This window comes from Protomyctophum bolini (assembly GCF_963924005.1).
Source record: "Protomyctophum bolini genome assembly, chromosome: 11".
NCBI classification, from domain to species: domain Eukaryota; kingdom Metazoa; phylum Chordata; class Actinopteri; order Myctophiformes; family Myctophidae; genus Protomyctophum; species Protomyctophum bolini.
Genome location: NC_137872.1, coordinates 35,733,443 through 35,751,854, shown reverse-complemented (window position 1 = coordinate 35,751,854; position 18,412 = coordinate 35,733,443). Strand labels below are relative to the sequence as shown.

At 43.6% G+C, this 18,412-nt stretch overlaps 1 protein-coding gene across 1 annotated transcript; it reads left to right on the top strand.

Moving 5' to 3' along the window:
- Positions 1-558: 558 nt before the first annotated feature.
- Positions 559-3,675, top strand: LOC308323433 (eukaryotic translation initiation factor 3 subunit A-like; the record flags this gene model as incomplete). The annotated part of the gene is made up of 1 exon (XM_080775164.1): positions 559-3,675. One exon carries the CDS (start codon positions 559-561, stop codon positions 3,673-3,675), a length of 3,117 nt encoding a protein of 1,038 aa, XP_080631290.1.
- Between the last annotated feature and the right edge of the window lie 14,737 nt (positions 3,676-18,412).

The following is an 18,412-nucleotide window of genomic DNA, read 5'->3' as shown; positions in this document are numbered from 1 at the left end:
GCGAAAATATATCACCAAAATATTTTTTATCGACATAAGCAACTGTAGATTTAGTCGACTAAAATGATATATTTAGTTGAATAAAATGTGACTAAAACTAAAAATTCAGATGACCGACTAAAACTTAATGACATTTTATTCAAAAGACTACGGCTAAAACTGTGGGCCCATGTAGCACAGCCATCAGGACACCAGGGCCATTTAAAGAAGGAAAGGGCATCTACATCACTGATTCGCAGATTTGTCACACAGGTCGGGTGGAACCCCACATTTGAGCAACCCAATAGTAAGACATCAGTCATCATGTACTGTATGACATATACGAGTCCATTTTTGGGCAATATTTCAGCATCCTAATGATCACAAGTCTACCCGCAGAACACGTTGAGGCGTTGATGGCACTGCACTTACACTCAGTGACGTCACATGAGGCCCACTGTGGCAACCACTATATATAAACCCTTACACACGGTCTTTACTCAGAAGTACGGCAGCGCTTGCTCGTTTGTAAAAGAAGAAGTACACGACTGAAACACCGGATCTACACGTGAAAACAAAATGCCAAAGTACTATCAAAACCCAGAAGATGCTCTCAAGCAAGCATGCAAGCCCCTGGAGGGCCGCGGTGAGAAGTGGTCCACTTTGCAATCTCTGGAAATGTTCATAAAGAACAAGACGCATCGGACATGGACGAAGATCCATGAGCACATTATGATCAAGTACCTGCAGCTCTGTGTGGATCTGGTTCAAAGCCCTGTGGCCAAAGAGGGGCTCTACCAGTACAAGACCATTTGCCAACAGACGAACACCAAATCCCTTGAAGATGTGATCAGGGCTTACCTGAAGATGGCCGAGGAGAAGACAAAGACTGCCAAAGAAGAGTCTCAGAAGAGGGCCCTGGACACAGACAATCTGATTAACATCCAGACACCAGAGAGTGTGCTTCTGAGTGCTGTGAGTGGAGAGGACACTCATGATCGGATTGACAACCAATTACTCACCCCCCGGGTGAGGTTCCTATGGGAGTCCTACCGCCATTGCCTTGACTTGCTGTTTAACAACTGCAAAGTGGAGCGCCTCTACCATGACATTGCCCAGCAGGCGTTCAAGTTCTGCCTTCAGTACACCCGCACGAGTGACTTCCGGAAGCTCTGTGACAGCTTGCGCTACAACTCTAAACAGCAGCGCAACCACAACCAGAGCACTGCAATCAAACTGGACAACTCAGATAGCCAATCTATGCTCTTGGAGACACGACTGGTGAAGCTAGACACTGCCATAAGCATGGAGCTCTGGCAGGAAGCCTTCAAGTCTGCTGAGGACATCAACAGCGTATTTGCCCTGTCCAAGAAGCCTCCAAAGCCCAAACTGATGGCCAACTACTACAACAAGTTGTCTACTGCATTCTGGAAGTGTGGGAATGTTCTCCTCCATGCTTGCACCCTCCATCGCCTCTACAGTCTCTCTGCGGAGATGACCAAGAACCTCACCCAGGAGGAGATGCAGAGGATGTCCACCAGGGTCCTTCTGGCCACTCTGTCTATCCCCATAACCCCTGAACGCACAGACATTGCTCGTTTCCTGGACATGGATGGCGTTGTTGCGGAGAAACACCACAAGCTGGCCAACATTTTAGAGCAGTCCCCGCCGACACGCCAGAGCCTTATCAATGACATGGTGAGTTTAAACATTCAGCAGTACGTTGCACCTGAAGTGAAGGAGCTTTACAGCTGGCTGGAGGTAGACTTCCACCCACTTAACCTCAGTGAGAGAGTGGCCACGGTGTTGAACTGGGTGAGAGGCCAAGCAGAAAAGGAGACCGACCTCCAGCAGTATATCCCTCACCTGCAGAGTAACACCGTCATTCGGCTGTTGCAACAGGTTTCTCAGATCTATCAGAGCATTGAGTTCAACCATCTGGCCTCCATGGTTCCATTCATGAGTGATTTCGAGCTGGAGCACTGCATCGTGGATGCTGCCCGACTCTGTGATTTGCAGGTTCGAATTGACCATGCCTCTCGTACCTTGAGTTTTGGTTCGTGCCTGAACCACTCAACCAAAGAGGACTCCCCAGTTGGTCCGTTCTTGCAGAACTTGCCCTCAGAGCAGATCAGGAACCAGCTGACGGCCATCTACGATTCCCTGGCTAATGCCATCCAAATCATCAAGCCTGCCTCTATCCTGCAAAAGTGTGAGTTGCAGAAGCAGCAGGCCATCGCTGCCTACCTGAATAACGGCCGCAAGGAGCACCAGCGCATCCTGGCCCGCAGACGGACGATCGAGGAGCGTAAGGAGCACCTGGAGAGCCTGAACATCCAGCAAGGGAAGGAGGAGCAGGAGCAGTGCGAGGCCAAGATGCAGAAAGTCCGTAAGGCAGAGGAATACCTGCGCCAAGAGGCGAAGGATCGCGAGAGGGAGCGCATTATGCAGGAGCACGAACAGATAAAGAAAAAGACGGTGCGCGACAGGCTGGAGCAGATCAAGAAGACCGAACTGGGAGCCAAAGCCTTCAAAGATATTGATATTGAGGACATTGAGGAGCTGGACACGAACTTCATTGTGGCCAAACAGGTGGAGCAGTTGGAGAAGGACAAGAAGAAACTTCAAGACCGTCTAAAGAAACAAGAGAAGAAGATTGACTATTTTGAGCGCGCAAAATGTATCGAGGAGATTCCTCTCATCAAAAAGGCCTATGAGGAGCAGCGTGTCAAGGATATGGAGTTGTGGGAGCTTCAGAAGGAAGAGAGGATAAGCAACATGAGAGTGGAGCATGAGAAAAACTTGGAGCAAAAGGGGTGCATGTCCAGGATGATGGAGGATAAAGAAGTCTTTGTATCCAAAATATCAGCATCCCATGAGGGAAAGCTGAAGAAATTCAATGAACGCTTGATGGAGGCAAGGGAGAAGCTCCTTGAGGAAAGGAAGATGCAACGCAAAGAGCATAAGAGAAAAGCCATGTACCAGCAGAAAGAGGAAGAAGCCCGGCATATCAAGGAGGAAAAACTACGGAAAGTGCAAGAGGAACGGGAGCGCGTTGAGCAGGAGCAGCGCGACGAGGAGGACAGGAAGTACCAGGAGCGCCTGCGCAAGCTCGAGGAGCAGGCGGGCAAACAGCGCGCCCGTCAGCAGGAGATTGAGGAGCGCGAACGCCGCCGTGAAGAGGAGAGGAGGGTTCCCTCAGGAGTCGCGGCAGCTCAGACATGGAGACAGGAGGGCCGTAAAGATGACAAAGAAGAGAGACGAGAGGACGTGACCCGCAGAGGCAGAGACGACAGGGGGGGTCCCCATCGGGACTCTGAAGAGGAGCGAGCCCTGTGGCGTGGAGGTGAGGAGGAGCACCCCAGGCGCGCCTTCGATGATAACCAAGGCTCCCGACGCAGGTTTGACAAAGACAGAGTGCCCCGCAGAGGCATGGACATCTCCAGGGGCCTTAAACGCGGTGCCGATGGTGGTTGGCGGGACAGAGACAAGGCCAAAGAGGAAGGTGGTGAGGGCGAGGGAGAGGACAGAACCGGCGACAGCGCCAGAGAGCGTCGCCCGCAGAGAGAAGACGGCACTTTCTGGAGGAGAGGTGGCACAGACGACGCCAACGAGCCAGCCAGCTGGCGCCGTGACACAGACCACGAGGACCACCGTGAGAAAGACTACCAACAGTTAGCTGCAATGAATTGCTGAGTAATTGGTTGAGTAGTAAGTTGTCCATTTAGTCTTTGTGGATATTGTACACAGCAGCACTGTTCCACTGAGACTATTGTTGTATTGTTCTTTCTGCTTTGGCAATGTTTTCTCATGCCAATAAAGCCCTTTGAATTGAATTGAGACTGGGTCATTGTGCTTTGGAGCTCTTTGTACCACAGAAGCTATTTTCAGCCTTCATCAGCGGAAAACGACAGCACAGTAAGGAGCAATTACCGTGTTTTCACTTCAAAGACCCGGTTCCTGTTACCTCTTCACTGCCTCGTACGTGGCACATAAGGTCATCCCTCACCATGATTTCTAGCAAATCTCCCTCCGCAGAATTGTTGCAGCTGCACTGCTTGGCTGAACGTCACATTTTGAACTTGAACATTATAAATCGCACATTTCAGTAAAATAACTCCTGTAACTTGCATAGCACAATACATCCATCCCTCTGCTGCTGTGTTTACAACAAATAAGCAGCATGAATAGTATAGTAACATGCCCTGCACGCACGAGTGCAGATTGGCGGCTGGGGTTTTGCTGCATAGTGTGATGCCCCTGGCCTTTTTTTTGGGTGTTGTGGTATGTACTTTTTTTTCCCATTGCCTCAATACATTTTTCGTTTTTTCTTTTTCTACTCAATTAGCCATAATACCAATTCCTTATTCATTTCCCCCCCCATTTTTATTGTATACATTTGAGGGGCGCTAGCCTCTCCTATGCCCAGCTTTGTGTGTTTGTTCCACGGAAATGATCTGATTGGCTGGAATGTGATGTATGATGAATATGAGCGCCGTTCACTTCATGAATGATTTTTCATGAACAATGTGTGAGGGTAAATGATCTCTTGCTGGAGAGTTCTGCAGGTTCCCCCTGCCTGAGGAAGTGGTTCCTCTGTCGGCTTCTTATTTGGACTCGGGTTATTGGCCTCCTGGCCACTTTTCTCCAGCACCTCTGCCAGCTTGCTGAGCACTTGGTCGTGCCTATTTTTGTATTTTTGTGGCCTATTGGAGGAACTTAAGGGAGAGATAAGGGTTATTTTGTGCTAATTTGTCTAAAAGCGCCAATTTTGCACAGATGTAGCCCAAGGCGTGCTCTAATGATTCAGCTAGGCGCCTGAGCCGGTGACCTTCGGGGTTGCCACAACGGCCAAATCCATATGACCACCGTTAACAACCTATATAAGGCAACATTTCATTAGCATGTGACAAGTAGCATGGTGACATGTCAAACTAGAGGGTTTTCATGATTCTACATCCATTCCAAGCATTAGTTTTGCACAAAGAACACTCCTGTTTTTCGTGTAAAACGAATGCTTCAGAATCATGAAACCCCCCTAGTTTGACATGTCACGCCGTCCGAGTTATGTACCGATAGGCACAGAATTGTAAATCATGTTTGGGTGAGAGCGTTTCCCCCCAACTGTCTACTGGCCAATCACAGCACGTCCTTGCACAAGCGATAGGCTTTGGGATGACACGTTCCAAACCACTTTGTTTTTTTTTAACATCCGCGTGTGCATATTATTAATAATTAACTATTCCAATTTAATTATGGTTGCGAATTCCGAGATTTTGCTGAGACTTTGCGCGTTTTAAAAGCTATAATAAGCCTATATAGATAGATGCCATTAATTTATTTCCCTCATTATTTCACCCGCAGTTTATTAAATATTAATTTATAATATATTTGAATGAGCCAAATCCACCCTAAACTGCGGTTAACCGCGGCTAAATCCGCCATCCGCAGGTCTCCAATGGGAGCGTAACTTGCTTTTTGTGTCAATGACATGTCTGATGGCCTTGAGCCACGTGAGGTACCGCCGAGCCGATCGTTGCGAAGGCCACCAGACCCGACTCAGCGGCGTCCGAGTTACGTCCCGATAGGCAGAGAATAGTAAATATTAGTAGCTAGTAGTAGTAGTTTCCATGCCCCGACAATAGAGTTGGAAATGACACGTTCAGCAGGTTCCTTGACCAGGCTATGTTTGCACCGCACCCTGCATGCGTGCAGTCCGGGGGAATACAGCCAAACACCACAATGTCTAGTATGCCAGTATGGCCATATATAGCCACATTCCAACGTCCTGATAACGGTTAATTTCGTATATTTAATACAGTGATAACGGACGAATCCGTTGGTAGGTGACCCTCACTTCACACGTAAGAAGCTCGCACACCTAGAGTAGAGGCTTATACGAACAGGTCCTGAAGAAAATCTGTATAGTGACCAAAACGTTTTGCCTCTATATAAACATGTTCTTCTGTAACGAACAGATCTACAGTGTGCGGGTGTAACACATGAGACAAAAGACAAACATTAGACGTCAAATGTAATCTTATATACAAAATGACACCCCTATCTGAAGTGAGCGGTGCCTTGAGTTGATCTGCTGCACCCACTAAAAGTATTTGATGATGTGGTGGCCCCCATGATGTCATAGTCATTTATTTTGCCCGTGACTTGAATGGGGGGCAGAGTTATAATGCATAGACAACACACAAAGCCACTCGATGAGTGGTATACGTAGGCGCCTCTCAAATATATGTAAAGGACAAATGCTGTTCTTTTTATAAAACAAGAGTTCATTGTCAAATAATTAAAACGGTATTAAAAATCTAATACCGTTCTAAAATAACTCATCATCATCGTCAAATCATCAAACATAAAAACAAACAAACATGGGCATATAAAGCTTGCACTTGAGGCAACGGACATCTGGGGTTCTATTTATTATCGCCTATGCTAAACCCCTTGGGCTCCATTTTCGTCACCGTTAAACCCCTTATCCTTAAACTTCTTTGCCTTTTTTTACTATTTTGGAGAAAAAAAATTGAATAGTTCAACTAGCCAATCTACATTGACACGTTGTGAGCTTGTAGACTGGCCATTTTAACTATTAAAAAATGTTTCGCAAAGTAGTAAAAAAAAAGGCAAAGAAGTTTAGGGATAAGGGGTTTGAAAATGGAGCCCCTTATCCATGAACTACTTTTCCTTTTGTTACTATTTTGAAAAACATCTTTGAATAGTTAAAATAGCCAATCTACAAGCTCACAATGTGTTGATTGGCTATTATACTACTATTCAATAGTAAAAAAAAAAGGGGGGGGTAGTAGTTTAGGGATAAGGGGTTTAGCATGGAGGAAAATGTAGTCCCTCTGGGGTCTTTTTGTGCAACTCACAGGTTGTCTGAGTGACGTCCCATTTCTCAGAGTCTCAGCTGGACCATGAATGCACTGTTTTCTGTTCATTGTTGGTTTTGAAAGAATGTCACCTGTATACGTGTATGTATCATGAGGCCTAACATCAATATTTACAAACCTCGAAACAAATGCAAATGTGTGTGTTCTTAATACATTAGAGAACTCAAGCGTTTTGTTCCTTTCCACACCAAGCAATTTCTTGCTTGGTGCGCACACACACACACACACACACACACACACACACACACACACACACACACACACACACACACACACACACACACACACACACACACACACACACACTTGCCCCCCAGGGCCTAAGTGTGTCTTTAAGTGTGTCTAGAAAGTACACTCTACACAGTAGTTTCCCAAACAGTGGGCCGGGGACCCATGTGTGGGTCCAACATTTATGGGTTGCATGATTTCCCTTTTCTTTTTTTTTTTGGTTTCCTATATTTCGTTTTTTTATTATTCATATTTCAGAAGATTAAAAACAAAGTCCCCAAAAGGTTTTTCAAACATTTGTCAAAAGTAGTGAAAATAGCAGACCTACAAGGTAAACAGTTTGGGAACCACTGTAGTAGAGCACAGGCCTCCACTAAGGCAGCAGAGATGTGGCCTGACATTTTTTTTGTATATTTTTTGTACAAAGTAAAAAAATAAACAATAGAATTTTGTTCAATTGGCGATGTAAATACATTATTAAATACATGTGATGTAGATAGATGTGATTTATGTACGAAATCTCAGCCTGATTTGCTGCATTCCACTGATCTGAAATGTCACAAAGTGACGCAGCAAATCAGACTGGAACCCATGGCTACGAAATACCACAATGACCTACAAACTAGACGTACAACACAGGGTTTGAATGAATGTGACACATAGTGAGCTAGTAGTTCAGCTATTTCCAAATGATTTGTATACATTTCTACTTTCTAATTCCAATATGTTTGTACTTTTACTCAAGTAAATTTAGAATTGCGGACTTTTACTTGGAACGGTATTTTAATATTTCTACATTGCAGTATTGATAGGCCTACTTAAAATAAATGTAGTATTTTTTTTCTACATTTCCCCATCTAATTATTTGTTCGGCCCAAAAAATAATTAATAACTAATTTGGTAATAGTTAAGACTCGACTTGTGTTGGAGAGTTGAAACACTCCTGTGTGTGTGTGTGTGTGTGTGTGTGTGTGTGTGTGTGTGTGTGTGTGTGTGTGTGTGTGTGTGTGTGTGTGTGTGTGTGTGTGTGTGTGTGTGTGTGTGTGTGTGTGTGTGTGTGTGTGTGTGTGTGTGTGTGTGTGTGTGTGTGCACACATGCACACCATTAATGTAATGTACTTGTGTACTTTAGTTTATGCTTAATGTGATGTTGAACTTTGTTTGAGCTCATTGCTACAATGAGTTCAAACACAGTTCAACATGCAGGTATAGCTACTACCTGCTGGCCATGATGGCATTTATGTCCGAAAATCACACTTTAAAGGAGCATTCAGTGGTTTGGGTGATTTGGAAAACCCCACGTGTCCGACCCAGTAACAAGATGTGCACATGCACGCACTACAGTGGGGGACATGCGACAGGCCAACAGCACACAACAAGGCCCGCCCCCGCTCGATCATGATTGGCGGAAGGCCCCTCCATCCTGATTGGATGAAGGCTGGGCCACCTAGCCAAAAAACGAAACCTACATTTTTCTTTACCCCCAGGGGTTAACTGGGGACAGGGAGGAACTCCTTATATGGTCAGCACTCAGCACACTTTATAGTAGGGAGGATTATCACAACAAAACAAAAAAGAAGTGATATTTGAATTATGTGAAATCACTGAATATACCTTTAATCACATAAGAACACAAAGTGGATTCTGTCAACATATTGATAAAGAAAATGTAAGTCCTATATGGCTGTATAAGCATGGACTTGTTTAATATTATACATATTGTCCATATGAAATTATTACAAGGGAAATGGGCCTGGCCCATTTAAACCTGTGTCAATGCTCTGGGCCTTCTCACTGAGCCGGGGTCTCTAACACTGACCTCTGCATCTATGTCCTTACTGGCGTGTTCCTCTGAACTCCTGTGATCGGATTTGCTCACTGGATTCTGCTCAGGTCTGTCGCCGTCAGACTTTAGGTGACCGTCCTCGAATGCCACGGGCTGTTTGAATCGGACGTGTTTTTCGGAACCAGATTCGAGCCTAGATTTGGTCGCGTCCTCACTCGGATGGGTTTTGGTCACATTAGACTGCGCCGTTCTTTCCGCAACTGTTACGGAGCTGGTGTTTCTGTTTATCTGACCATTTTTGACTTGGGCTTTTTTCTCTGAATCAGATTCGACAATAGTTTCACTCTGATCAGCTTTGCCAGTGTGTGATGCAGATTTGGGTGTAGTCCTTTCTTGATCGGACTTGCTAGTGCTTGATGCCTGTTCGGGGGTAGTTTTTCCCTTGCTATTGCTTGATGCCTGTTCGGGGGTAGTTTTTCCCTTGCTAGTGCTTGATGCCTGTTCAGGGGTAGTTTTTCCCTTGCTATTGCTTGATGCCTGTTCGGGGGTAGTTTTTCCCTGATCGGATTTGTTGGTGTTTGATGCCGATTCAGGGGTAGCTTTTCGCTGATCAGGTTTTCTGGTGCCGGATTGTGATTCAGTATTTTCCTGATCATCCTTGCCTGCTTCCTGGTCCTTGCTCTCTGCACCAGCATCCGCTTCTTCTGTGGGAGTATCTTCAATCTGCCCCGTGTCGTCGTCCCCTCCCACTCCTTCTTCCCCGGTCTGTTGAGATTCCTGGTTCGCAGTTGCACCATTTATTTTGCGTTTAACTGATGTCACTGCCCGCAAAAAAGAAGCCTTCTCCTTATTGTAGACGGCCATCCCCCCTGTCTTTACTGCTTCTTTCCATGTCTGTGTTGGGAGCGCTGCTTGGCTGCCGATAATGCTACCTAACACGGCACCTACCATGCTCATGATTAAAAAGAAGCCACCAATGACTCCACCCGAAAGAGAACTGAGATCTATGGGGCTGGCCGAGCTGGAACCAGAGGAACCCCCTAATATTAGAGGCATGAGCAGCAATGCAGCATAACCCATCATGCTTGGACCCATTCGCTCCAGGATGAATGTAACCATCTTCAAGGAACATCCAAGTGCTCCCCCTGCTACGGCCCCGGCAGCTGCCCCGAGGGCCATTTTCTGTAGTATTTTTTTCAACCTCTCTATTCCCGTTGGTGACAAATCTAGGGTTGCAAGGGCAGCGGGAATTGGTATAAAGAAGGGTATTGGCAATTTCCTTGCTAATGTGACCCTTTGTTCCTTCTGTCCCGTTATGGCCATTGCCATGAGGCTTTTATCAGTGAAGTGTTTCCCACTATTTTTGACTACCATGGCATCTACAAGTTTCATCAGTGTCTTTCCCTGTCCCTTCTTTTCCCAGCTCTTACTGCTGATTAGATGCTGGTCGTCTCCAAGCAACTCAATGAGCTGCTTCAAATGCTGGTCATCTTTTAGAAGATCCCTGCGGCGCTTGCGACTCAACTTGTCTCCGCATGTAAACACCAAGATGGTGTACTTTAAAGCCTCTGTCCCGAAATACTGTTGGATGCTCAGCAAACCCACAGCCGTGCTGGTCTTAAGTTTTTGTTCCTCATGATGCTGTCCCACTGGTGGTGTCCTCACCTTCTGCTCTGTTCCTTCTTCACCATTTTCCTTTTGGAATCCCATATTCCACACTCCCCTTTCCACATCAGTCTCGTGTTCAGTGCCTTTGTTGAGCTGCTCGTTTGTCTGCGTCTGTGCGTTTTCCTTTGTCTCTTGTGTAGCCTTGCTCTCCTCTGCCGCTCCCTCGGTAACCCAGTTCACCTTGTCTGCATCTTGTGATAATGTCTGTTGGTAAGCATGCAGGTCCATCACAAACACAAAGGCATGGGGGCCAGGGTAGCTCTCTGCCAGCCACCTCAACAACTCACTGTTGTACCGCTCTTGATCAGTCTGTCCAGGGTCTCGCAACCCCTGTGTGTCCACGACAGTGACTCTCCTACCATTCACCTTCTGTGTCTTCTTCAAAAGTGTATCCTCTGCCTCCTCAACAGTGGTTGAAGAAGGAGGTGGTCGCACAGGGAAAAGCTTCTTTCCCAAGACAGCATTCCCAACGGTGCTTTTCCCTGATGCAGGGCGACCCAGGAGAAGGATCCTACGGTCTCTCGATGCTATAGAAACATGAAAATAAAACATGTATATAATTTTTGTCCCCACACTGCTGTTAAATGTAATTCAAAACTACAGTATTGACTAAAATCACTGCATGTATTCATGAATGTGTCATGAAGATATCTGAATATCTATACAGACCTATCTGGCTATCTCAGCCACAACAGTAGTAACATAAGCGCTATATAAATCGTATATATTATTATTATTTGACAAATTTCCACATGTGATGATCACTTGCCTTTTCTCTCCTCCTTCCTTCCTTTTTTGCTCGAGTCAGCTGTTAAGACAAAATGCATACAATTTAAACACGTTAAAGTGCAGTATTAAAGTCCAGTTGTGCTTATAAATTAGATAACCTACGTGGTTCCTCGGGTGGGGCTTGTGTGGAGGACTGTGGCTCTGTAGGAGAACAACAACCAAGTGTGAAACGTTTTTATTCTACTGCGCCTAAAACAACATTATAATTGGATTTGCTCCATAAAAGGGGTGACTGTCAACCACTTTCAACTTGGTGTTTCCCCCTTTTGGGCATGTTTACCCAGAGGTGAGAATTCTCAAAAACATTATAAAATAGTGAAACTTGCTGGTTTACAAGCTGATCGAGCATGACAATGTCACTGTTTGCTATCTCTGCCATTGTCACTGTACGACAATGGCTCCGGGGTAGAGCGGCCGGATGGTGAACCCGTTCGATCCTGCAGGGCTCCTTAGTGTCGAAGTGTCCTTGAGCAAGACTCACAACGTGTTCATGTAGATCGGCTTGTTGAACAGTTTGTTTATGTTTTTCAAAATAGTAAAAAAAATTAATTAAAAAAAGACAAAGGCAAAGAAGTTTAGGGATATGGGATTTAGCACTGACTGAAAAATAGGGCCCCATTTGTATCTCATAATCTAATGCCAGAATGAACCCTATACTTGTTTTGGTGGTGTCCTCTAATGCCTCCTTCATCAATACAATATATAATAAGTGCCTCCCCCCCACAAAAATCATTTTACATTGGCCTGTTTCCCATTGTGAGAGTGCGGGGCTCTAGTATAAATAGCCTACATTTGTATGGTTGGGTGTAAAGAGCAGCACTGCCTGTAGGGCTGTTTACCAGTAGGGAAGGTTAGCGAAATTGCAAAATAAATGTTATTTCTTCACAAATGTGTTCATAAAGGTATCTCTCAATTTGTTCCAACCCAAGTTTGTGACAGCTGCTGAAAGTTGGGGTACCATTAACAACCTATATAAGGCAACATTTTCAAAATGTCATTATGCTTTAAGCAGCATGTGAGGGATTTTTTCATTATTCTGAATCCATTGCAAGCATTCGTTTTACAGGAAAAACGCTCCTTGGGCTAAATTCGGCCATGAGCACTATATTGAACACAAAATAGATAATGCAATCACCCGAGGGCTTTGATATTTCCTCCACCTCTGCTTGTGTGGGTTTCGGGGGGCCATGCTGCAACACATGTTGATTATAAGCTGTAGGAAAACAACAAGACAGATGTGTGAATTAATTGATTATTCAAACCTAATTTGTATAGAACATTTCATACATCAATAAAACACGAGACAGAGTCCTGTAAAAATCTAAAATATGAAAGCAATGAAGTGAAATGAATTAACTAACATTAAGGATGGACGACGGACTGACAAACCAGAAACATACTGCGGCCACAGCCGGCGCTGGCGGAGGCATGAAAACCCAGTCATTTAGGGCCCTATACTGACAGTAAATCACCCACAGAAAGGCAAGGCAATATCTAGGGCAGACAAACATCAAACATTGTCTTGTTTAACTGTATGTCAGTCCTTTTGCAGTATTTCTTTAAAAGTAGGTTATAGCATTCAGATGGAATTTAAGAACATAGCCTACAAGACAATTCTTTGGTTGTGCAGTGTTTTTTAATCAGCCCTTATCCATATTCATGACCCATGACCCATTCATGACCCATTCATGACCATAGGTGAGAGTATGAACGAAGATTTCTCTGAAATACTTTTTCCTAGATAATGGAAAGGCCCTCTGGCTTACTTCAGGCACACTTGCATCTAATACTATGTAAACTTTGACTTATCTTTTACCTAGTGCCTTTGTTTGAGAAGGCCTGAGCCCAAAGGCAATTAAATCATTTTTATGAGGGATTTTGGCCATCATCAGTGTACACACTGAGGTGAGGCTGAAACTGTCTTTTTGATTGATTGATTGAAATATGTATTAACAGTTTGCAGAATTACAGTACATTTCAAGCACAACTCAATACAAAGACTGTTAACTGAGTGGACACTCACAGTTACAAGCACTACACTTGTTCAATTCATCAAAACATTTAGAGATGTACAAATTACACTTCTATATAGCCAAAGAACAGAACAGGAATTCATCATAAAGGAGGGAAAAAGGGAAAATAAACAGTGAGGGGGAAAGGGATGGGTGGGTATACACCTTTCAACCAAAACAATTAAAAAACCTCTGTCTACATTGTCACATTAATAAGTTAATAAAATGCAGCAGATGCAGTAGCAATACAACAATGCTTATATCTATACTCTGACTGTATACGGTACAGTCAGAGGTGTAATTGATATATTGATTCCAACTGCACAAAGGAATACAGTAAATTACAATATTTCCACAATATCAATATGCTTTGGCTTATGGCCAGAAAGCAGCTTATGGATGAAAGAAAGAAAGAAAGAAAAATAAAGAAAGAAATCTATAAACACATATCTGTTCAGAAAAGCATTTGCATAAATTTTGTCCGTTGAACTTTTTGTATGAATTTTGTCTTCTATATCCTGTTGTTTTTATGATGCATCCTCTGTCATCCACTATGATTGTTTTTGCCTTGGATGGAAAAGTTCTTTACATATTGGTGACCCTGAGCCAAATGATTTTGAGAACCACTGATGTACAGTAGCCTATGTGTGAAACAGATCCTCACCTGGAGGGATTCGATGTCGTGCTGGCCCAATAATAGTCCCTGACACCGTTTTTCGATGAGTCGGAGCAGCCACTGTGAAACACGAAATTAATATGTTGACATTGTGTTGACTGAAGTCATCGCTAATTAAAATGCAATAATGTAGCGTAAGAGATCAGAGACAGTGTGTAAAGAACTTTAGATCGACAACTTCTTGGCTGTAAATAATGACCATGGCCATAATCATGGTCTCTTTACACCCTTGTATGCATAATAATAATAATAATGGTAGTAATAATAATAATAGCAGTAGTAGTAGTTTTTTTTAATGCAACCACCTGAAGGCTGTGATATTTCCTTCACTGCTTGTGGTGGTTCAAGCTGCAACACATTCTGTTGATTATTTGCTATAAGAAAACAAAGAAAGTGTTAATCAATGTACTATTCCATATTCAACCCTCATTTTCATACATTAAAATCCAATCCAACACAAGCCAGAATACTGTAAAAAGCAGAACATAAAAGCAGAAGTTAGACAAATTTATTTTAATTGGTGATAAAAATTCAGCAGTATTAGTGGCTGGCTATTATAATATTATATATAATATTTCAATAAACTTAAACCTACTATATGGACCATTATCAGTCATCATTCAATAATAATAATAGCAGTAGTTACTAGTTGGTAACAAATGCAGTATTCAAACATCTAATAAAATGATTAAAAGTGGGATGTTATTAATTGATTATGATATAGGCATATAAGACATAAAGGGAACTATTTTTTTAATGCAACCACCTGAAGGCTGTGATATGTCCTTAGCCATTGCTTGTGTGGGTTGTGGTGGTTCAAGCTGCAACACATTCTGTTGATTATTTGCTATAAGAAAACAAAGAGTCGTAACAAGACAGAAGTGTTAAACAAGTGTTAATTCCATGAATTATTCAACCCTTTTCATACATTAAAATGCAATCCAATCCAACACAAGCCAGAATACTTTAAAAAGCAGAACATGGCCTGGACGGTTAGCTCAACCGTCTGGGCATCTAGGCTGCCATGCAAGCCAGCCATGAGACGGCGTGCTGCGGGTTCGACTCCCGAGCCTGACGGCCTTTGCCGCGTGGCACTCCCCATTGCTCTCCCCCTTTCCTGTCTAGTTACTGTACCCTATCAATAAAGGCAAAAAACACGAGAAAATAAATCCGAACATAAAAGCAGAAGTTATAAACGAATTACTTTTAATTGGTGAAAAAAAGACATCAGTATTTCTAGTGTAGGCATATGGCTCCACTAACCAGTTGCCGTTTACATCTATCCAGAGTAGACTCAAATAGTTGACGTATAGACGTTGTAGTATAGCTTGTGTTCCCGATATATAAATATCAATGGTTCAAAAATGAAAATGCAATGTTTAAAATCTTACTAGACATCATTCTGGATGTTCCTACAGCTTCAGCATGCGCTCTCCATGTGATGTCTGTTTCTTGTTAACTAAGTGGAACGTAAATGCAGCAGCACTGTTGCGTTTCATGTTATCTCAGGCAACCATTTGAATATTGGAATAGCCCTCCAGAAATGTTGTAAGGATGCTAAATACATAACCTTACCTAACACCTCCTTCCACCCGCCTCCTCAAATAGTTGTCTGCAGTTTAGTAAACAGAACTAAGTGCTTGAAGCTCTAGTGGGGCCACGGTAAAAACTAGTTTTCCTCAGTTTTGGGTATAGTTTTCCTAACTGAAACTATCTTTAAGTTATTGTCAACAGTATATGTAAGATCATACTAATTTATTAACTTCACCTCAAACTGTAGAGGTGAAAACTGGACCTGAGGTCTAAATAAAAATTAGGTCCTGTCGAACTATTTACGGACTGACCACCATGCAGGGTATTAAGTAAGCCTTTCTGAGCCATGAGGCCCATATAGGGCCTATCACCTGTTTCCTTAGCGAGAGGCAACTTGATGTACATGTACACCCCCTGGACATGATGTACAGGTACACCCCCTGGACATGACGCTAGCACGGCTGGACTGAGACAACAATTCGGCCTGTACATTTTTGCGGAATTTGGCCCAGACTGGCCCACCACAACCAGCGCGCAGATACTCTACTGACTTTTCGTGTCGAGACTCGAGGCACATACAAATATTTGAAATACAAGCCCTTAACAGCACCACAGTACAACATAAATTACACAACCAACTAATTTAACATTTGGCCCAGACCGGCCCACCGGGCATATGCCTGGTACGTCCTGTGGCCAGTCCACCCCTGGACGCTAGTATGTCACAGGGACTTATCCCAATCCAACCCTTGATGCTGAGCACCATGCACCCCATTCTTTGAGTCTTTGGTATGACCCGGCCAGGGATTGAACCCCAAGCACATTTCCCAGGGCAGACACTCAAATCACAAGGCCACTGAGCAGGTTAAATATCTTTGCATTATGTGCAGCTGACTCAATTGTGACCTTGATTTAAGACTTTAAAGTCATAAAGTCTTGCAGAAGAATTGGGTTCCATTTTACACATTTTATGTTTTATTATGTCAATGGACACACACCAGTACCTCCCGCAGGCGCCCAAGAGGCAAGACATAGCCTGACATATAGCCAAAGGGCTCAGCTAGTCATTTATGTCAATAACTGAAAAACTGAAGGAATCACCCTAAACATTCACAACGAAAACATTTAAAGTGAAAGTGGGTGTTTGTAAATACATCAAAGATGCGGATATAATGCATTTCTAATGGATGCCTTGGCCTGGAAGAGAGGTCATCAGGTGGTCTCCAACCTTCTTAGAGTGTTTAAACCCTCAACCACTACACTCTCCAGTTGGCGGGTCAGCAGTGATTGGCCAAGTCGCTGCCCCTCTCCTCCAGGCTTCCAGCTTTAGACAAGTACACGGAGGGGCACCCCACTCGCAGCCCATCACAGAGGCGCAACCAGCACCCGGAGAGAGAGCCACACGCCCACACCCGGCCAACAGGGTCCATGGAAGTACGAAAAACCTGCCAGCCAGGTGCAGCAAACCAGCTGCTGACCACACCCCAGCAACCACCGCGCCCAGGGCAACCCCCCCCCCCCAGTCAAGGGAGCCTTCTCTGCTGTCTGTATTACTGTCATAGTTGTCGTTGAATCTGTCCTATCGAGTCTCTCTGGCCTGTGTCCCTTCAACTCCTTGGGGAGTAAGTGCAAAACAAAAGCATTAGTATAGTTTTTAAACTTTATCATAAAGGAACCCCATCTGAAATCTAAATCTTTTCAAGCTTTTTTGAAAACGTGTTGTGGACTGAAGCTGAAGACTCCCTTGAGGCTTTTTTTTGCATTCATGGCCAGGGGTCCATTCATTGTCTCATAGTCATACATTTAATATTATAGCCTATAGATATTATCCTCTTTAACCCAATCTCTGCCATAATCCAATAATCCCTTAAACCTACAGGAGACCTCACTTCAAACAGAGATTATTTTGTATTTGTGCTTGTTGATTTATGAAGATGCATTTCGCCTTGAACCGTTGTAGCCTTAGGTTGCTAGATTTATTATAAACGTTGGCATTGTATACATGTACGTGTCAGTGCAAACCATGCATGGATAATTAATGTATAGCACATGTATAGAGAGATATCATTAAGAAAAGTACACAATATCGGCTGTATAATAACACAAAGGAACTTAACAAAGTTATTGCCTTTATTTACCACTAGATGGTGGTGGTGTATCGAAATGGCCAGCATGTTCTTACTTTCTGCAGCTTGTTTTCTGCAGCTAGGAGCTAGCTACAGTCAGAGCAATAGAGTAAGACGGAGTTACGATAACTCCGTACACGTATACTTTGAAACAGTTGCACACATGCCTAAAATTGCTGATATTTGCGCCGCCCTCGTTGACAACAATGTATTTCAAACTCCAGCTTGTCACTCTCCAGACTGCATGAACAGCGCTCGAGCGCTCAGTTTTCTGCCCCCTTATGTCACTCTGTCTTACTCTACGGCTCTGGCTACATTGCATGCCTATCAGGCTTTACTTTAGTAAGTCTAATTAAATGTATATGATATAATAAACGTGTCTTGTCTTCTCTGTTTAAAACATCTATGTAATGAATTACATGTATGAGTAGTATATGGTTAAATATAACTTTGATTGAGTTTCTATGTCAGGATGGCCGAGCGGTCTAAGGCGCTGCGTTCAGGTCGCAGTCTCCCCTGGAGGCGTGGGTTCGAATCCCACTTCTGACAATAACCTTTTCGTTTTTATTAAATATAAAACCAAGCCATAGGCTTTCTTGGGTTGTATATCCTCTTAGCAAGTTAGCATAACAATACAGTAATCAATCAATATTAATAATGTAATATAATAATACATAAAATATTTATATTAGGATTACTAAACATATCAA